At 35.2% G+C, this 22,426-nt stretch overlaps 3 protein-coding genes across 3 annotated transcripts; all 3 read right to left on the reverse strand.

Annotated features, from left to right (window-relative positions):
- Window positions 1–127: 127 nt before the first annotated feature.
- Window positions 128–1,021, reverse strand: LOC111788439. The gene has a single exon (XM_023668774.1). It carries the CDS (start codon window positions 1,019–1,021, stop codon window positions 128–130), a length of 894 nt encoding a protein of 297 aa, XP_023524542.1.
- Window positions 1,022–9,336: 8,315 nt separating this feature from the next.
- Window positions 9,337–10,208, reverse strand: LOC111789150 (17.8 kDa class I heat shock protein-like). Its single transcript, XM_023669810.1, has 2 exons — window positions 9,895–10,208; window positions 9,337–9,824 (listed from the first exon to the last, which is right to left on the reverse strand). The coding sequence occupies exons 1-2, from the start codon at window positions 9,995–9,997 to the stop codon at window positions 9,460–9,462; spliced, it is 468 nt and encodes a 155-aa protein (XP_023525578.1). The 5' UTR covers window positions 9,998–10,208; the 3' UTR covers window positions 9,337–9,459.
- A 1,342-nt stretch (window positions 10,209–11,550) lies between these two features.
- On the reverse strand, window positions 11,551–17,779 carry LOC111789380 (bifunctional D-cysteine desulfhydrase/1-aminocyclopropane-1-carboxylate deaminase, mitochondrial-like). The gene is made up of 10 exons (XM_023670134.1): window positions 17,435–17,779; window positions 17,275–17,340; window positions 15,870–16,064; window positions 15,656–15,766; window positions 15,357–15,448; window positions 14,115–14,207; window positions 13,976–14,033; window positions 13,795–13,908; window positions 13,497–13,594; window positions 11,551–11,989 (listed from the first exon to the last, which is right to left on the reverse strand). The coding sequence occupies exons 1-10, from the start codon at window positions 17,777–17,779 to the stop codon at window positions 11,785–11,787; spliced, it is 1,377 nt and encodes a 458-aa protein (XP_023525902.1). The 3' UTR covers window positions 11,551–11,784.
- Between the last annotated feature and the right edge of the window lie 4,647 nt (window positions 17,780–22,426).

Genomic DNA, 22,426 nt, shown 5'->3' on the forward strand with positions numbered 1-22,426 from the left:
CATGTCTAAGATCCCGACCAAGCTTCATAATCTATATTCGATACACGCCACCAATGCTTCTAAGAGTTACGAGTCAAAATAGATAGCATAGTTATACGGTAAATGTTGTCGAGATCATCGGATAATGCTAGAAATTGCGTTTCAACGCCTGCAAGAAACGCTGCTCTGATTCTTGCCTCTGCAAGCGAATGCTTCGGTTAACCATTTCTATGAACGCCTCAGCCCGGCACCTCAGCTCTTCCGAAGTCATTGATATCTTCCTCCGAAGCGACGCCGCTGGGAGGAACCTCTCTGATTTCTTCACCTCATTCCGAGCCAGCTCCACCGTGTTGGCACCAGCGTCGGCGGCTCTAATCAAACGTCGTGGCGGCGGCGGTGAGTCCCATGTCTGGTTCTTCTTCAGCTGCGACGTCTGTTTCCCTTGACTTTCCATGATCGCCTTCCACGTAGCGTCCATCGAGTCACCATCACCGCCTCCGCCGCCGCCGCCGCCGGCATCTTCATCCTTCTCGCAAGAATATGCACAGAGCTTTTCAGATAATGGGTTGCTGAATTTATCCGTGAACAGAGTCGGGAAATCCCATTGCTCCTTCCCCTGTTCGTCCTCGTTCGGGATCCCATTCCAGATTTCTCTAGAACGAGCAATGATCCAAAAGCTTTGATCCTCATGCATCGACATATAGGGAGAGGAAGCAGCAACATGAGTATGTTCGTAAGAAATGGGTATGTAGCTATTCTCGGATGTGTCTATTGGGCGGCGGAAGACGGAGGAGGCAGCGACGGCGACGATAATGAAATTGAATACAAGGAACACATAGGGAGGAGAAAGCCATAATCCGAAGGAGACCCATAAGCGAGGAAGAGTAGTGGTCAAAAGGCTCGCAACTTTTGGGATTACAGCCACTTTGAACAAACTTACAGTGGATATTAACCCAATTGAAAGCAATACCGATTTCGTAATCGAAATTGCTGTTTCTAATGTCAAACCATTAAACTCAGATTTTGACAACGGATCAGCCATGAACTCGAACGATTCAAGTAAAAACAGAGAGGGTTGAATTCTGAAGAGAACGAAACAGAGCACGCAGGCTCTGTTTTTAAAAATTCAAAAGATTAAGCAAAAACAGAGCTTCAAAACCGCCATTTGCAAGATAAAAGAAGACCCAGAATTAGAATCAGATGGATCTAAGATGATATAAGAAAAGAATGGAAGAAGGATGAAAGAATCGAGGAGGAGGAGCAGTGTAGATTGCTTGAAAAACAGAGGAAAAACAGAGGAAAAACAGAGGAGCTGTGGGGAAGAAGATTTGAAGGGGAAAATGGGTGTGGGATCGAAACAGATCTAAAGGGGAAAATGAAAAGCGAACTTTAGGTATGGAAAAGAGAGGTGGTAGAGAGCTTTACAGAAGAGAGAGATGAAATAAAATAAAGAAGAGAAGGAAAATTTTGAGTGAGGTTCGTAAATGTAAGAGAAACTCCATGGAAGTGTGCCGGCCATGAAATGGTAAGAGAGTGGCTGCGAGCGGGGCCTTTTTATTTAGCGGACTGCTCGGTCTTCTGCCAACTTCTGCTATTTCATGATGCATTGGGCACCGTCAGAATCCCAGCTCATACTGTTCATGCTTTGCCCATATCGACTTCTAAACCGGTCCTACCTAATCTAACCCTTAAATCTCTTTGGCGTGGAACTGGGTTTAGAACATCGTGACACAGTTCAGTCCATATTTAATATGGGTGTTAGAATATTTGAGAGGATCTTTCTCATAAAATATGAATGCTACCCTTCTTGGAATGTCATTTTGAGGCTATATAAAGCTATGTATATCCGGTATTTGTAAGCAGACTTGAAAAATACAGTAAAATGAGCATTTGTGCTTCTTTAGTCAATCACTCAGTCTCATTACAATTTTATACATAGTTTAGGTTGCATGTAGAATCATTCAAGCTCGACATGATCAATCTTGTTTGTGTAGTGATTTGAATCTTAAACAAGTGTTCTTGCGTTGAGATATTTGATTAACAAGAATCATTCAAGCTAGACATGATCGATCTTGCTTGTAGAGTGATTCGAATCTCAAACAATGTTCTTGCCTCGAGATATTCGATCAAGAAGATAATCTGAATCTTACTCCCCTTGTAGTGATTTCTTATCATATCACTTTCCTTAGTATGAGAAGATCGGGAAGGATGCACCTCTGGTGTACTGGTTATCGTGCCCATGGTAAACGCTGGGTAGCCAAGTGTGGAGCGGATAACTGTTGAAAGTATATAAGTAGTAAGCCCAGCTCAACATGAGTGCTCTACTATTCTTTGTGTGAGTTATGTGAGTGAGGAAAAAACATCATAAAATAACTCGTGTTGATTTGTGGGAATAGTAATTGAATGTCTATGTACAAGAGTCCCACGAGTGTTGATATTGTATTAAAGTTATAGCTAGAAAAGACTTCGTGGAAGAAAAGAAGGTTCGACTATTGGAATAAGAATATTTAAGTTCTGTCATAATTTTCTTAACCCTGTTGTTTAATTCTAATAAAATCTAAGTCGATTTCAATGCTTACATTACGTGAATGAAACATTCATTCTCAATAATATTTATACGAGCATTGTTTGTTTTGGCCCGTTACGTATCACCGTCAACCTTACAGATTTAAAACACGTCTACTATGGAGAGGGTGTAGTCCTATTCCGATCAGTCTCTCACACCGTCCGGTGACTGGCTCTAATACCATTTGTAATAGCCCAAGCTCACCGCTAGCAGATATTGTCCACTTTGGCCCGTTACATATCGTCGTTAGCCTCACGGTTTTAAAACACATCTACTAGGGAGAGGTTTCCACACGTTATAATGCATGTTTCGTTTCCCTCTCCAACCGATGTAAGATCTCACACAATTTGGTGGAAGTTAATTTTCACATGACAGTTGTTCGCTTTTTCGCTCTTAATTTCAAATTAATTAATATTTTGATGATAACAAACCTACGTTCAATTATTAATAATTCTCAGTATTTTGCGCACAGTATAACGTTGGGAATAACGATTTCAACGTCTTTTGTTCACTCAAATTAGAGTTAAAACGAAGAGGTTATAGTCAAAACAAAATACCCGACGTGATGATGTGGCGGCAAAATTGACATCATGAACCAATCGAAATATGACATTTATAACTTTAGTAGAGTAATAAATGGTAGAGTTTTCAATTATTAAATATTTTAAGAACAAATTGTCTAGAAATACCTTCGACTCTACTAAAGTTTTCAATTCCGAGCAATTTGAAGTAAAGTGCAGTACTACAGAGTATCTTATAATCTCTTTTCGATTGGTTTTAATAAAGAGTGTGAGTATTTACACACAGAGTATGTTCAACATGAGTATAGTACAATCAACATAAAAACATATACTCTCGACTAAAATAAATAAATAAATAAATAAATCGGAAATGTCAGAGAATTATTTTCGAAATTTACAATTGAAAAATAAATAAATAAATAATTGAACATAGAAGAACGTAGCCACTAACGCCGTTTACCGCAATTGGCCGTCCGGTAACATTGACATATTATTAATTTTAATTATGATCCAATTATTTTATATTATTTATTTTTTGGTACATAATGTGACTCCCAATCTTAGTCTTCCAGATAATATATATTTAATTGAGCAAGTCCGGCTTACCTTATACACTTTTGGTTCACTAAACCCAAAAAAAACCAAACCGAACCAAACCGGTCAACCATTCAATTCAATTAATATTACTGTTCAAATATAGCTTCCCTTTCAAACAATTTTTTAATTAAAAAAAAAATAAAATTATTTTCTTTAAGGTTTGAAAATTGTTTGTGGATGGGATCATTTAGATATTTCCCCCCTTTTTAAAATACTATTTGCTTTGTGAGTGAGATTATTAAGATATTTTTCTAAAAAAGAAATGTATTTGTTGATAAGATTGTAATACGTGGACGAAAAAATAATTATATTTCGGCGTCACGTCATTAGAAATCAACATAAAACTATATGTTAATTGTATAAAGTAACGTAAAAGTTCATGAAGTTTCTAAAATTATTTAAAAAATAATTGCGGGATAATTTTAAAGTTCGAGTTCATACGGTTTAGACTTTCAAATAAAGTCGAGATGAGATGAGGGTTAAATAGGTAATTTTGGTTGTGTTATCGTTTGACTTCATTGTCACTTTGCAGTGCGATTAGAGTTTGAATGAGAGTGATTTGAGTGTGAAACTCGAGTAAAAAAGAGGTACATGAATGAGAGAGATCTTGAGGATAAGATGAGTAAAAAACACTTAAAAGAATTGAAAGTTATTATCTATACCAACTAGGCGCACTGTGATGTCTCACATGGGTTGGGGAGGAGAACAAATCACCGTTTGTAAGGATGTGGAAACCTTCCCCTATTAGATGCGTTTGAAAGCTTTGAGGAGAAGCCCGAAAGGGAAAGCCCAAAGAGGACAATATCTGCTAACGGTGGATCTGGGTTGTTACAAATGGTATTAGAGCTAGACACCGGACGATGTGCCAGTAAGGACGCTGGGCCCCAAAGGGGGGTGGATTTAGGGGCGGTCCCACATCGATGGAAGGAAGGAAAGAGTGCCAACGAGAACGCTGGCCCCGAAGGGGGTGGATTGTGATGTCCCACATTGGTTGGGGAGGAGAACAAACCACCCTTTATAAGGGTGTGGAAACCTTCCCTACCAGACGCGTTTTAAAGCCTTGAGGGGAAGCCTGAAAGATGACAATACCTGCTAGCGGTGGATCTGGGTCATTACACGCACTTTACTTTTCGATGGCTCAATGATAGAAACTAAGGGAAAACCAGGGTCAACCAGGGTCATTACAGCACTTTACTTTTGGGTCATTACAGCACTTTAGTTTTCGATGGCTCAATGATAGAAACTAAGGGAAAACCCAAAGAGGACAATATCTGCTAGCGGTGGGTCATTACAGCACTTTACTTTTCGATGGCTCAATGATAGAAACTAAGGGAAAACCCAAAGAGGACAATATCTGCTAGCGGTGGACCTGGTCGTTACACGCACCTTACTTTTCCGATGGCTCAATGATAGAAACTAAGGGAAAACCCAAAGAGGACAATATCTGCTAGCGGTGGACCTGGTCGTTACACGCACCTTACTTTTCCGATGGCTCAATGATAGAAACTAAGGGAAAACCCAAAGAGGACAATATCTGCTAGCGGTGGACCTGGTCGTTACACGCACCTTACTTTTCCGATGGCTCAATGATAGAAACTAAGGGAAAACCCAAAGAGGACAATATCTGCTAGCGGTGGACCTGGTCGTTACACGCACCTTACTTTTCCGATGGCTCAATGATAGAAACTAAGGGAAAACCCAAAGAGGACAATATCTGCTAGCGGTGGACCTGGTCGTTACACGCACCTTACTTTTCCGATGGCTCAATGATAGAAACTAAGGGAAAACCCAAATAGGACAATATCTGCTAGCGGTGGACTTGGGTTATTACACACACCTTACTTTTCGATAGCTCAATGATAGAAACTCTATGGTTAAGCGTAATTTGCTTGGAGTAATTCTATATTGGGTGACTTCTTGGAAAAATTTCTAACATGTATATGAGTGAGAATAAAACATGCCAGAAGAACTCGTGTTGATATGTGAGTGATCAGTTTTCACTCTTAGGAAGCGAAGAGTAGATAACGTGACCATGTCGCAGGATACGTCGGGGCCAATAAGTGATATGAATCCTAAATATAAAACGTTACACGTTGATTGTAATTAGATTATTTTAATCGGGTCATTTACCAAAAAAAAAAAAAAAAAAAAAAAAAAAAAAAAAAAAAAAAAAAAAAAAAAAAAANCGTAATTTTTACTAATATTCAAACTAAATGACTTTTCTTGTTTTAATTTTTAATATATATTCTATTGACTTCGAAATGGATGCCAATCGAAGCTAATTACTTTTTCACCAAGTTTCGAGAATTTGATTTGACTTAACTGAGTAGTAGAGATGTCTACGAGATGGGGACGAGGAAGATTTGGCTTAAGTGAGTAGTAGAGATGTCCATGGGACGAGAACAGGAAAATTTGTCTCATCTTGTCCTCGTCTCTTATTTTAATTCTCATCATCGCACAATTTCTCATTTATTTTTATGGGATTAGTTTCCGGTCGAGTTTTTTTACCATCTTTTTATATATTTTTAAAATATATATTCATATTAAAAAAAATTAATGTATAATTTCCATTTAAAAAAAAAAAAAAAAAAAAAAAAAATNTGGAGGTTCCCACGCCGTTACAAGGAATGTTTAGTTTCTCTCTCCAACAAATATGGATTTGACACTAACATAATCTAATAAATTCAAATAATATTTCGTAAACAAAAATATAATATTAAACTCAAATTTTAATATTACACCACGTGTTTACTGGGGACCACGTGTCTACTCGAGAAAGGTTTCCCCCACCATGTTTAATTCCTATCTCTAACCAATATGAGATCTGACAGTAAAATAATCTAATAAACTCAAATAACATTTTATAAACAAAAATATAATATTAAACTCAAAATTTAATATTAAACTACGTGTCTACATGAAGAAGTTTCACATGCTTATAACGAATGTTTAGTTCCCCTCTCTAACTAACATGGGATCTGACCGTAACATAATCTAATAAACTCAAATAATATTTGATAAACAAAAATATAATATTAAACTCAGATTTTAATATTACCACGTAGTCTTTTACCATTCTGGTTTCTATTCAGTCAACGATGAAAAATCTCTCTCCTCTCCACTCTCTCTCATTTCCCGTTTAAGCAAAATTTCTGCCTTGTTCGAGATGGACTCTTCCGTTTAAATAAATATCTTTAATGAGCAGATAAAAGGTCCGTTCAATTTCAATTCTAAAACAAGTTTTTATTTTTATTTTTAGGGAGAACAACGACAAAAAAAAAAAAAAAAAAAAAAAAAAAAAAAAAAAAAAAAAAAAAAAAAAAAAAAAAAAANATCTAAAACTTTACATTAGTTGGTGTATAATATTAGGGTTAGAAGGGAGAATTAGAATATTCCATCAATAATTTTAAGTAGAAATAAAAAGAAATTAAAAAGATTCGGTTGTGAATTATACAACAAAACAAAATTATCAATTTATTTTAATATCCATCTTTATTCTAAACTTTTATTAAATATTACAAAATAATTAAAACTTTTTTCATATCATAAATTTTTATTTGAATATGACTAATGAAAATGTTACCATATACCCTTAATTATTATTATTATTATTATTATTTTATGCAAAGCTTGATTTTTTTTTGGAATTAATGAATTTCGAATTTTTTTAATTACGTTTTTTTTTTTTTAATTAGTGATGGATTGAGTAAAAATTGCTATAAATATTCATTATTCGAGAAAAAAAATATTGTTAAAAGTGCAAATAAATTTATATATTAGCTAAAAAAAATAGAGCGATTATAAGTATATAGGTGAGGACAATTATTACTGATGAGACGTTTTAAAGAACGGGTGAAGCGTTTTTTTTCAAATGGAAATATAAAAATATAATCCTATTAAATAATTAATTATATTAATTTTGGTAAATAAGGTCGCTTAATTAATTAATTAAGTATTTTCAAAATACAGATAAAAGTGAAACCCGAGAAAGAAACTCACATTTTTCAAAGGGTTTTAAAAACATGTTATTGCATTTCGTGCAAAAAGATTGAAATGGTATGAGAATGGTACTTCTCCTAACAAGATGTGGTTCGGGAATGAACTAAGACAGAAGTTGGTGGGGATGTGACATCCGAGTAAATGAGAGGTGCATGAATTAATCGAGACCGAGACCTCATCTACATAAGAGTAAGCATGAAAATAAGATGGCTAAGAGAGGGTTAAAAGAAATGAAAGTTGTACATATACCAACAAGATACATCTTCTTTTTCGATAGCTCAATTATAGGAAGTCAATGGTTAAGCGTTGGATCCGAACCAACCCTAGAACTTCGAACGGTGGGCATGTTTTGGACGGTAGAATGGGGAGAGGGGGAGTCGTGTCCATTCTCTCTCCTATTTGAGTCACATAATACACATCATAAAAATCATTATATATTATACTAAATATTTGGATTGGATATGTTAAATTATTTCCTTTCATCTTTTTTTTTTTCTCGTAATTATGTAACGACCCAGGTCCACCGCTAGCAGATACTGTCTTCTTTGGGCTTTCCCTTAAAGCTTTAAAACGCGTATGCTAGGGGAAGGTTTCCACACCCTTATAAATGGTGGTTTGTTCCCCTCCCCAACCAATGTGGGACATCACAATCCATCTCCTTTGGGGTCAGTGTACTCGTTGGTACTTTTTCCTTCCTCCAATCGATGTGAGACCCCGACCAAATCCACTCCCTTTGGGGTTCAGTGTCCTTACTGGCACACCGCCTCGTGTCTACCCCCTTCGAGGAACAACGAGAAGGCTGGCACATTGTTCGGTGTCTGACTCTAATATCATTTGTAACGACCTAGATCCACCATTAGCATATATTGTTCTCTTTGGGCTTTTCCTTTGGGGCTTCCCCTCAAGGCTTTAAAACACGTTTGCGAGGGGAAGGTTTTCACACCCTTATAAATGGTGGTTTGTTCTCCTCAGGTCCCACATTGATTGGACGAAGGAAAGAGTGCCAGGACGCTGGCCCCAAAGGGAGGTGGATTGTGATGTCCCATATTGGTTGGGAGGAGAACAAACCATCATTTATAAGGGTATGGAAACCTTCTCCTAAGATACGCGTTTTAAAGGCGTTTTAAAGGCTTGAGGGGAAGCCCGAAAGGGAAAGCCCAAAGAAGACAATATCGTTGTGGATCTCGGTCATTACAAATTAAATTTTGATTAAATTAATAAAAATACTCTTCAACTTTGCCGTTCGTGTTTTTTAAACATAGTCACTATTTCAATAGAATCTTTGAAACAAAATATTAACGATAAGAATACATTTTTATTTTTTTTTAAATGGAAGGATATTATTGAAAATTTTAAAATTTTTAAAATTTTGAATTACTCTACTTATTTAAAAAAATATATTAAATTAATAAAAAAAATATTCTTATTAATGTAAACCATTAATTTTTTATTTTAAAAAAATGTTATTCAAAAATGTTTTTTAAAAAATCCTTCCGCTTTCAATTTGCATTAATACTCTTAAAACTTTATTTAAAAAAAATTAAAAAATATACATTAATATCCTTAAACTCTAAGGATTATTAATACTTTTAAAAAAATTAATTAAGAAAGTTAATATTATTTTTAAAAGTTATAAACAGCAAAAGAACTTTGAAAAATATTAATAAATTTAAATAATTTAACAATAAATGTATTATTAATTTTTTTTTAAAAAAAGTTTAGGTTAATTAAAGTACTAAGTTAAAAGAATTAATTTATTAATTTAGCCCTAAAAAATAATAACAGGAATTACAGAAATCAATCCGCAGCGTTTTCTATCAAGTAGTAAGCTCCCGAGGCCAGAATGAGTCCCGCAACCGCCATAGCCACAGCCGATTCCTTGCTAAATTTCAACCTTGCTAATGAAGATTTTACTCCGGATATGAAGTTTCTAGGGCAAGCATTATCAATGGAGGCTGGTGAGGCTTTCTTCTTCGGCATCGTAATCGAAAGAACAGAGTCGCCGAATTTGGCACGGATTTGATCTGGAAGTGTATCCTTTGGGAGTTTGATTTCACTGTTGAAACGGATCTTCTTCCAGTCTTCGGCTGCTAGGCGCTCGCCGGAAAGTGTAAGGACGGAGTTGTTCTTGATCCGAACCCTCAATTCTTCCTTCTTGAATTCTGTTTAGGAAATTCGAATCGCTATGAATGTTTATGAGAAAGCGGAGGAAAGCGTGAGTTGATAATGTACCTGCGAGATGAACCTGAAGAACATCGGAGTCTTCGAGCCTTTTCCATTCGCAGAAAGGTTCGAATTCTTCGTAGGGCAAATCTGATGGTGCTTGTTCCGCCATTGTTGAGTGGAGATAATTGTGGGAGGGTGAGGGTTTTTATATGAGGAAATTTTGAATCGCAGAGATTTCTTATGGTTTTGTTGTTGTTGTTGTTGAGAAGGAATATGCGTTTTGTAAATGCATATCAGAAGTAATGTGGTTTCTTATTGAAATGGATAATCCTGACTTGAAGAAGAAGAAGGAGATGTAAGAATGCCAATGGCTATCTATGCCTTTTGCTTTCCAATCACAAACATCTTCCCTTCATTCCTTAATCGAAACATAAACTCGATTCCTAACATGGNGATGTAAGAATGCCAATGGCTATGCCTTTTGTTTTCCAATCACAAACATCTTCCCTTCATTCCTTAATCGAAACATAAACTCGATTCCTCAAATATCGAACAAACTTAGCCATGTCAATAGAATCCTCAAATATCGAACAAAGAATTGTGAGCCTCGAAGATGTAGTCAAGAGTGACTAAAGTGTCGAACAAAGGGCGTACTTTGTTTGAGGGCTCCAGAGAAAGGAGTCGAGCCTCGATTAAGGAGAGGCTATTCGAGAGCTCCATAAGCCTCAGGAGAGACTTATAGTGTGCTTTGTTCGAGAGGAGGATTGTTGAGGATTATTGGAAGAGAGTTCCATATTGGTTCATTTAGTGGAAGATTATGGGTTTACTAGGAATCCTATCTCCATTGGTACGAGGCGGAAGTCCAATGCAAAGCAACGAGAGCTTATGCTCAAAGTGGACAATATCGTACCATTGTGGATATATGTGATTCCTCACTAGGATATTATCCGCTTTGGCTCATTATATATATCCATCATCCTTAAAACGCTTCTGCTAGGGAGAGATTTCCACACCAAGGAATGTTTCATTCCTCACTCCAACTGATGTGAGACCTCACAATTCATACCAGACCTCACAATTCAGAGATTTCCACACCAAGGAATGTTTCATTCCTCACTCCAACTGATGTGAGACCTCACAATTCATACCAGACCTCACAATTCAGAGATTTCCACACCAAGGAATGTTTCATTCCTCACTCCAACTGATGTGAGACCTCACAATTCATACCAGACCTCACAATTCAGAGATTTCCACACCAAGGAATGTTTCATTCCTCACTCCAACTGATGTGAGACCTCACAATTCATACCAGACCTCACAATTCAGAGATTTCCACACCAAGGAATGTTTCATTCCTCACTCCAACTGATGTGAGACCTCACAATTCATACCAGACCTCACAATTCACGCCAGGTGTGTTCTCACAATCCACACTTTGAGGAGGCTCTGAAATCATTTGAAACAGCCCAAGCCACCGGTTGCAGATATTGTCCCCTTTTGCCCCTAGTAAGGAATGTTTCATTCCTCTCTCCAACCGATGTGAGATCTCACAATCCACCCTTTGAGGAGGCATGGTGTCTCACTCTGATATCATTTGAAACAGCCCAAACCACCGGTAGCAGATATTCCACTTTTGCCTATTACATATTGTCATCAGTCTCACGATTTTTTTAAACGCGTATGCTATAGAGAGATTTACATGCACCCTTATAAAGAATGTTTTGTTCTCCTCTCCAACCGACGTGGGATCTTAAGATTCATTCTTCAATAAAAGTTATTTGAGTTAACAAAATTTACGACCCGAACAATTGAGTTGAATCTGAAAAATGTCTCGACCCAATCCAAATCGGTCCATAAACATCCCTAATGGGCAACATTATTTGCACAATCCATTGTCTTTAGTTGTTTAGGAGAGAGTATAGAGTACAATGGGTTGGTGGCTTATCCGTTGATTCAGAACATTTTTCCAACTCCATCAATTCGAGGCACAGACTCATTAACGTCCATACGATGCCATTTCCCCAACATTGAACCCATTTGATCAGCTTTGTCATACAGTCCCAACAGTCCTCCTGTATGAATGAACAGGATCTTCCTTCCTTCCCACTTCTTTGGATTCTCACTCATGTCTTTCATCATTCCATACGCTGCTTTTCCGCTGAAAATAACACGTAATAAATTGTGATATCCCACATCAGTTGGAGAGGAGAACGAAACATTCATTATAGGGGTTGTGGAAACCAATCCCTAACAGATGCGTTTTAAAAAACCGTGAGACTGATGATGATGATATGTTAAAGTCCAAAGAAGACAATATCTGCTAATAGTGGGCTTGAGCCGTTACAAATGGTATCAGAGTCAGACACTGAGCGGTGTGCCAGCAAGGACGCTGGGCTCCCAATAGGAGAATTGTGAAATCCCACATCGGTTGGAGAGGGTAACGAAACATTCATTAGAAAGGTGTAGAAACCTCTCCCTAACAGACACGTTTTAAAAACTATGAGGTTGACGGTGATATACGTGAAAGCCCAAAGCGGATAATATCTGCTAATAGTAGGTTTGGGCCATTAAAAATGGTAACAGAGCCAGATACCGAGCAGTGTACCAGCGAGGACACTGGGCTCCTAAGGGGGTGGTTTGTGAGATCCCACATCGATTAGAGAAGGGAACGAAACATTCATTACAATGGTGTGGAAACCTCTTCCTAACTGACACGTTTTTAAAACCGTGAGGTTGAAGACAATACGTAACGAGCCAAAGCGGATAATATCTACTACATAAACATATATACAGCCAAAGCCAAAGCCAAAGCCATTACATTTTTCTCTGTGTGAGCACCAGCTGTGGGCTCGACTAGAGTAATAATAACAACGTACCTGTATACTGGATCAAGAACAACGCCTGTGGATTCGGCAACTTCTCTTACGAAATTAAGCTCCTCGGGTGTGTTCATTGCATACCCAAGACCCTTTGCCTAAATAAAGAATGACAAGAAATAAAGAACAGTTCATCTCAAATTTCTTTTGTGGAGATGAAAGTTTGAACAAACCATCACAAAGAAAAGGGAAGAAGATTGGGCTCTATAGAACAGATATCAAACTGGTTACACTTCAATGTGATTGTACAAATAATGCTGCTGCCAAACATAAGCAAACATTAATAACTCCAACTTACATTTTGGAATTCGACTATATCACGCGAGTCAACACTGGCATGAAGCCCATCGAGTAAACCTTGAACAAAGTCGTAGAAGTAATCGGGATCGTCGCAAACAGAGTACGCACGAATCTGCAGATTCAACGAAATTAAAAGACAGGAACTGAGATGTAAAGACCGAGAACTATATAGATCATACTTTTGCCTTCAATGTACTCAACCATGATCCCAAGGATAGACCAGCGACCGTGCCCCCACTGAAAACAACCAGAAGTAGAACATGAAACCAAACAAGAAGGCATCAAGTGTTCTTATGAACCAGATAAGAAAAACAGAACCTGCCACAAGCTACTACAATATCATCAAATTTGATCTTATCATTTACAGTATCCAGTTGCTGTTCAATCTCCCTAACTGCTTCAATATNTGCAGCCAAAGCCAAAGCCATTACATTTTTCTCTGTGTGAGCACCAGCTGTGAGCTCGACTAGAGTAATAATAACAACGTACCTGTATACTGGATCAAGAACAACCCCTGTGGATTCGGCAACTTCTCTTACGAAATTAAGCTCCTCGGGTGTGTTCATTGCATACCCAAGACCCTTTGCCTAAATAAAGAATGACAAGAAATAAAGAACAGTTCATCTCAAATTTCTTTTGTGGAGATGAAAGTTTGAACAAACCATCACAAAGAAAAGGGAAGAAGATTGGGCTCTATAGAACAGATATCAAACTGGTTACACTTCAATGAGATTGTACAAATAATGCTGCTGCCAAACATAAGCAAACATTAATAACTCCAACTTACATTTTGGAATTCGACTATATCACGCGAGTCAACACCGGCATGAAGCCCATCGAGTAAACCTTGAACAAAGTCGTAGAAGTAATCGGGATCGTCGCAAACAGAGTACGCACGAATCTGCAGATTCAACGAAATTAAAAGACAGGAACTGAGATGTAAAGACCGAGAACTATATAGATCATACTTTTGCCTTCAATGTACTCAACCATGATCCCAAGGATAGACCAGCGACCGTGCCCCCACTGAAAACAACCAGAAGTAGAACATGAAACCAAACAAGAAGGCATCAAGTGTTCTTATGAACCAGATAAGAAAAACAGAACCTGCCACAAGCTACTACAATATCATCAAATTTGATCTTATCATTTACAGTATCCAGTTGCTGTTCAATCTCCCTAACTGCTTCAATATAACCCCTGAAAACATAACCAAAATACATTTGATACTCATTAATATTGTGATAATGGAGAGAATGGGAGAGATGGAAAGGATGCATTGATGATAATCATGCAATTATCAGTATTCAAATAATAATTATGCTACACATTACCGTTCTCTAGCCAAAACAAGAAGGATAAAAGATTAATCAGGCAAAATAATTCAAGAGGAGAGAAAAAATGAATCGGATGTAAGAAAATCACATGAAACAAAGATACATTTTAACAAGAAAAATGATTACAAAAATAAACGAGGATAAAGGATCTCTTATAAATAAGAAATTAGAAGAAATCAAACTAGAAGGGCATAATGTAGCAGCCCAAGCCCAAGCCCACCGCTAGTAGATATTGTGATATGAATTCCACTGCTTACCTTTTGCATGTACCCGAAGGACCAATTACAAGAAGCAAGGTTAAGAAGATTCGAGAGGCCTATACATTGCATCTTCGAAAGCTAGCTAGTGTACATTCGAGAGGCCTATATATTGTCTTCTTAGGACTTTCGGGTTTCTCCTCAAAGCTTTAAAACGCGTCTGTTAGGGAGAGGTTTCCACACCCTTATAAGGAATGTTTTGTTCCCCTCTTCAACCAATATGGGATCTCACAATCCACCCCCTTAGGGATCTAGCATACTAGATGGCACACCACCCAGTGTTTGGCTCTAATACCATTTGTAACAACCCAAGCCCACCGCTAGCAGATATTGTCTTCTTTGGACTTTCCCTTCTGGATTTCTCCTCAAGATTTTAAAACGCGTCTGTTAAGGAGAGGTTTCCACACCCTTGTAAGGAATGTTTCGTTCCCTCTCCGACCGATGTGAGATCTCACAATCCACCCCTTTGGGGGATCAATGTCCTCGCTGGCACACCACCCGGTGTCTGGCTTTGATAGCATTTATAATAGCTCAAGCCCACCGCTAGCAAATATTGTCCGCTTCGGTCCGTTATGTATTGCCATCAGCCACACAGTTTTAAAAATCTAGAAAGGAAAGCCCGAAGAGGACAATATCTGCTAGCGGTGGGCGTGGCTGCTACACATAAATCTTTAGAGGAAAATCAAAAATGCTGCTAGGAAATGATCCTAAAGTGAAGCAGAAGTTTGGAAGGAAAAAGGAAGAAAGATTCTCACCAAGTTCCAAGAGAGTTTGATCCTCCAACAGGAATAACATATGGCTTTCTTCCTTCAGCGATTAATTTTGACTTTAGATAATCTGTGAGGGCCTGAAATTAAAACCAAGAACAAAAAAAAACTATCAGCAGATATCGACACGAACACAATATAAATATATTGAAATCAGTTAGCTCCATGCTTCTTAAGAAATCCATCAGGCTTGTAGAATTAGCACGACTATCAACTGATCAACAGGAGAATAAATTTCTTCGAAAATCCAAAAAACGAAGATGGTAAAAGAGAAGAAATCGACAAACCACGCTTCCAATCTTTGCATACTCTTCTTTTGAGATAAGTTCGACATGAGCTCCAACTAACCGCTCGACAAGGAGATTTCCAGTCAATCCAGGGTCTTGGTTCACAAGGACCTGAATCATGGACATAACATAGGACATCAAACCATAACAATTCAGAAAAGCAGGTATCATTGTAACCAAAATAGTTCAAAACAGATGGGAAAATAAAGATGACCTTCGAAGTGCGGAGAATAAGATAAGTGTCGAGATTGAAATACTTTGCAGCCACAGCAGTCGCACGACAGTGATTACTTTGGATGCCTCCTATAGTTATAATACAATCAGCACCCTGTTGCAAAGCATCTGCTATCAAGAATTCCAATTTTCTGACTTTATTGCCACTCAATTGCATTCCTGAAAGATCATCACGCTGTATTCATAGTATTCATTAGTGTAAACAGTAATAAAGAAGAACCAAAAAGAAAAGCAAAATTAAACGAGAATATCTAAACTAGGAATATTTAGAAAAATGGATCAAATTATGCTTCCAACAAAACATGAACCACAAATCTGAACAATCTTCAGATTTAGAGAATTTGTATACTGCCTGGCACCATTCTAAACAGGATGTCAAAGTTCATACAGATCATCGTACGTTCAATTAACAGTAACTTTAATTCTAAAATGTGAAAACCATGTAAAAGAACGGTAACAGCTCAAGCCCACCACTAGCAGATATTGTCCTCTTTGGAGTTTTCCTTTCGGGCTTCCCCTAAAGGTTCTAAAGCGCGTCCGCTAGGGAGAGGTTTCCACACCTGTTTCGTTCCCCTCTCCAACCGATGTGGGATCTCACAATCCACCCATTTTCAGTGCTCGTTGGCACTCGTTCCTCTCTCTAATCGATGTGGGATCTCACAATCTAGACACCAGGCGGTGTGCCAGCGAGGATGTTGGATCCCGAAGGGGGTGGATTGCATGATCCTACATGTTGGAGAGGGGAACACAGCACTCTTTATAAGGGTGTGTAAACCTGTTCCCCTCTCCCTAGCATATGCGTTTTAAAAACCTTGAGCGAAAGCCCGAAATGGAAAGCCTAAAGAGGATAATATCAGCTGTTACAAGAACCAAGCCCCAACTGGAGCTTGCCTAAGGTTCTCATAGTTGCACGATCGATGGGGCGGCCAATTTATTCTTGCCTCAAGTTAATTACAAAAAGTACTTCAAAAATTCTATTGATAGGAAGGGAATCAAAGTATAATTATGAAGCCCTTGAGCAAAAGAGGCCAATCAAACTTGTATGTTACTGTAGCTATATATAGAAATATGAAAGTTTCATCAAGGCAAAGATCTCGTAGTGTGAGAAAAAGTTATGTAATCCTTCCATTATTTGATACATTATTTATCTTATGGCCCTACATTTCCATAAATTCTGCTCATACGCCTGAAAATAGATTGTACAATGGAAAATAGCAGCAAGAAAATTCATTGTTCTGTCCAGTTTTTGACAAATTTAAACGCTCAAGAACTCGATTACTTATATTCTTGGTGACAGAATTCATGGTTGACATCCATTTCCACATTAGCCAGAAAACAATCAAACGAATTTCCGTAAGAGAAAAGGTTGAATCAGAATGAATTACCTTAAGCCAGACCTCGGTGTTCGCGGGCAGATTAGGAAGGTTCCACTTGTGAATGGGAGTCGGAAGCTGATTCCAAAACAGTAATCCGTTCTTAATGAAGCAATTATCGCAAGAGATTCAGGAGACACGACGGAAACGAAATTGGGAATTGGGAACTTACATGACCAAGAGAAGAGAAGTGAGTTGGGATTGGATTAAGGTGCGAGGCCCATGACGGCGGGACATAAGGTTTAACGGAGAAGAAGTTGAGGCTGTCTAGGACCTTGTCGTTTTTCTTGCTTTCAGGATTGACCTCCATCGCCTGAGACTGTGAGATACTGCAACCAATTGAATGTAAACCCGAATTGCGCGGCGGAGAGGAGGAGGAGGAGAAGCGCCGGTTGCGGCTGTGGAACCTTCCAGAATGAATTACAGAAGCTGAAAAGAATATGGATGATGACGATGACGCCGCCTTGAAGGAGGGTGCAGTGAGTAGATATACCTGAAACTTGCCACTGCTCAACATTCCGAACCAAATTGCTGGAAATGGCATCAAAATCGTTATTTAAAAAAATAAAATAAAATAAAAAAATCATTTTTTAAAGCCTAAATTATTGCAAATATGATTTAAAATTACTCTTCCACTCTCAAAAATTTTAATCACTATTTTAAATTTATAGTTAATTTTAAATTTTCTTTTTTTCTTTTTTCCTATGGACTTTTATATATATATATATATATATATATATATATATATATATATTTTGTTGTGTTTTTTAAGTTTTTTGTTTTTGCAATTTGACGTAGTTTAAGTTGCATGTAGAATCATTTAAGCTCGACATGATCAATCTTGCTCGTGGAGTTATTCGAATCTCAAACAAGTGTTCTTGCGTTGAGATATTTGATCAACAAGAATCATTCAAGCTAGACATGATCGATCTTGCTGGTAGAGTGATTCAAATCTGAAACAAGGTTGTTGCTGATTTGTTTTAATTTCATAATTGTTATTTTTTATTATTTATTCTCTCACAGCTTTTTGTAATAATTTATTATTATATTAAATAATTTTTTAAAATATATATTAAAATTAAGTTGTACGAACTTTTTACTTTTATTAAAAAATAAAAATTAAAATAAATTATCCAAATAATGGAAACCAACCTAACCCAAAATATTTATGATTGGGTTGGGTTGGTTATTTAGATTAAAAACAAAATTATCATCCAAATAATTAGGTTATTTTAAAAAATATCTCGACTCGATCCAACCTAACCCATGAACATTCTCGTGATTTTATACCATTCAAAACCAAACGATTATCGAATAATGTTAAAAAAAATAATTGAAAGCAGCACAAAGAAAAAATTAATAAAAATACTTTTAAACTTTGTCTAATAAATACCCATAAATTTTCAAAAGTTTCAATAATACCCTTCAACTTTTAAAATATTTAAAAACTATCCTTAAAACTTTTAAAAAAATTCAAAAATATTTCTATACGCTAATACTCTTATTTAAAAATACCCTTAAAACTTTTAAAATATTTTAAAAATACCCGATTTTCAAAAGATTCATTAACCTCCAAAACTTTTAAATTTTTTTAAAAAATTCAAAAATACATTTATATTTACCACCATCGTCAACTTTCCAAAGTAACATTAAAACGTTTTGTATATAATTTATGAGGTATTGATAGACAGTTTTCATCCTTATATTGACCGTAAGAATTTTTTTGAATTTTCTTATAAAAATAGGATATAATAATACTAATTTAAAAATCTTACGAGTATTTTTTAAATTTTTTTTTAAATAATTAGAAGAATATTAATAAAAAAAAATTAAAATTTAAAAGTATTTTAAAAAAAATTATTAAAAATTCAATTTAATATTAACCTATTAATTATTATCATAGGCATGAGGCAATGGGCTTTATAAAAAGCCCATTAATTTTCTTTTAATTTAAATTCTATTCCTCCCTTAATTAACTTATTATTTTGTTTAACATTAGTCTTGTCTATCGCTCAATATTCTACTTTAGTTCCTTTCTTTTTTTTAAATAAAAAGTATCATTTTTCCTTTATTAAATAAGCTTCATAATTATCCATTAATTATACTTCAACTATTAATCTTCTAATTATATTTTAATTATTAAATTAAAATTCTTATTTATCTCAATTTCTTATCTTAATTCCAATTAATTCAACTAATACAACATTTATATTTATTTAATTATTTATGTAATATTATTATTTTTTATTTTCATATTAATATTCATTAATATGATGTAATGATGAGTCACATTCAATAAACTACAATTAAATTAAATTAAATCTTTTCTATGCTGCATTAAACTATTTAAAAATGACTCGATGGCCCGATCAATCTGGTCTACTCAACTAAAACTGTAAAGGTTGGGTTGGGTTGGGTTTTTTTTCGGTTTGGTTTGGGTTGAATTTTTTAAAACAGAAAATTTGGTCGGGTTACTCGAAAATAAGATTACAACCCGACCCTACTTTTAACAATATTAAGAATATTTGCCAATTTGAAATGATGTTAGCGATGCGTTGTAACCGTGTAAATATTTTATATTTGAATTTTATGAGATTTTAGTTACAATGGAGAGTGCAGTATAATGGAGAGTTGTATGTTGCGTTCGGGAAGGATGAATTGCTCTAAAAAAATTGTTGTTAATTGTCTGAAATGAGACGCAAAAATATTATGATAAAGATGTTTTTCGGTAATATTATTATGACTTTCGAATTCATGCTCGGTAGCAATACCTAACCAAATACAACGAGTAGTGGGATCCTAAGCTAATCCTCTACAGGAGAGTTGGTCGGAATATTTCTAAGACCTTCTATATCATTCTAGGGTTGTTCGGGAATCCTTTCGCAACTTCCTCGACGTTCATACATATTTTTTCTTTAGTTTTTCTATTACAATATACCTTTTAATAATAAATAAAGGTTATAACTCATCGGTTGTAATGTTCGCGAAGGGTGGACCCTTCGAATTTTCTCGTTCTTGGCTTACTCACACGATATATCATATGCTTCTGTGGATAGTTGAGAGGGTGTATAGCACGACGATGCTTTGTGCTATTTGAATCGCTTGTGTCATCAACCCAACCTTGCTTGTGTACCCCCTACTTATAATTTATTATTTTAAAAATTAATTCATTTAAGAAACAATATTTAATTTCTATCATTTCTAGACCACTTTAATAAATAAAAATAATTTTGGGTTTATTAAATTATTAATGGGAGGAACTCGAGCCGAGTTCACAATTACTCTTAGTTCTAAAATATTTATAAAAAAATGAATAGAAGTGTGCACGAGTTGAGTTTGGAAAACTTTTTTCAGACCAACCCAAGATTTTCGGTTTATTAAGTTATTGATCGGAGCAACTCGAGCAGAGTTCACGGCCCAATTCAGCTCTAAACCCTAAACTCTAAACTCAACCTTTGGTTGGGTTAAGTTGTTGAGTTGAAATTTATTTATAATTTTATCTCGGTTACATGTTATATTAATAACTAAAATCTCATAAAACTCAAATATTAAACATTCACCAGTCATAACAAATCACTAACATCAGTTACAAACGTCAAATATTTTAAACTTTCATAGCAGTCTGAGAAGTAGGATAGAGCTGTAACTTTATTTTTTGGTTAATTGGATTGACCCGACCAAAAAAAAAAGTCATCTCAAAGCTCAAACCAACTCTAAATTTTCGATATTCCGTATTTTTTTTATTATTTTGTAACAATTTTTTATTGAACAATAATATATAACAATTTAGTCATTATACTTTAATGTATAATAATTTAGTCGTATTTTAATTTTTTTTAATAATTTAGTCTTTACTACGTTAATATTTAATAAATTTTTTAATTGAAATATTAATTAGAAACAAAACTATAAAAATTCACGATTATTATTTATTAAATTTTATATAATAGAGATTAAATTATTACTCATTTTTAATTTAAAAACTAAATTACGAAGAAAGTTCTAGAACTAAATAGTTTTAAATTGAAAAAAAAAAAATAAATAAATAATTTGTTAAATATTTGAAACTATCAACATTATTTATTAACACATACCTTAATTGATATATAATAAGTCAAAATTAAAATTAGAATCTAAATAAATAAAATTGGTCTTAAATATAAATTAATAGCTGGCCATTACACTTTACCTTTTCCCCATTAAATTTATGGTCCAAATATAATTTTTGAGTTATTTTGCTAATAAATTTTAATAATTATATATATATATATAATTAGTTAGTTTTGAGAGACGAGAATATTGAAATAATACTCGTTCACGTTGGCCTCTCACCTCATTTATGTGAATATAATAGATTAGTTCTGTAAATATACCAGAGACAAGAACGGTAAATATAATTCTTGTCCTCGGTCTCCTCTAGTCCCATTCAGTTAACGGGGAGAAATTTTTTCTAACTCCTTCATTAAATTCTCGTCTCGTTTAGGATGAATATCACGAAAACTAAAGCTTGCGAAATAACCGGACAATCTGTAGTTCAAGAATTACACAGTGAAGTATAGGTAGAGGAGGAAGGGGACCAATAGAGTGCACCGTGCACTCTCATTAATGTGGGACCAGTGCGGGACAACTATCACTTAAATGCTAACTAGTTGAGTAGCTTAAATGACTTTTAACCTTCCTAATTAAATTTTAATTTGTTTTTAAGCTTTACTTTTTTAAGGTATAAATGTCTAATTATTTTTCTTTTAAATTAATCTTCAAATAAAAATTAAATCTAATGATTTTACATTAAAAAAATTGATTTTTTTTTTTTAATTTCACCGTAAAAAATTGATAAATTATTTTAATATATTTTTTTTTTTTAATTGAGGGGGTTTTTCGTCTTTTCATGGGGCTGATTTAAAAAAAATTGTTTTTTGAAATTTCATTAATAATTCTTTTTTTTTTTTAATTATAAAAAATAAGGAAAAACATAAGCAGAACGATGCAATCCAGATAGAATTAAATGAATAATAATAATAATAATAATAATAATAATAAATAATAATAAAAGTCTTAACCTCTATTACTGGTCTCTTAATTAACCTATAAGTTAGTGAAATGACCAAAATATTCCAATTTCATAATAAAAATTCCATTTGTACTAAATAAAATATTTCATTTA

The sequence above is a fragment of the Cucurbita pepo genome, chromosome LG02 (genome assembly GCF_002806865.2).
Source record: "Cucurbita pepo subsp. pepo cultivar mu-cu-16 chromosome LG02, ASM280686v2, whole genome shotgun sequence".
In the NCBI taxonomy this organism is placed as follows: domain Eukaryota; kingdom Viridiplantae; phylum Streptophyta; class Magnoliopsida; order Cucurbitales; family Cucurbitaceae; genus Cucurbita; species Cucurbita pepo.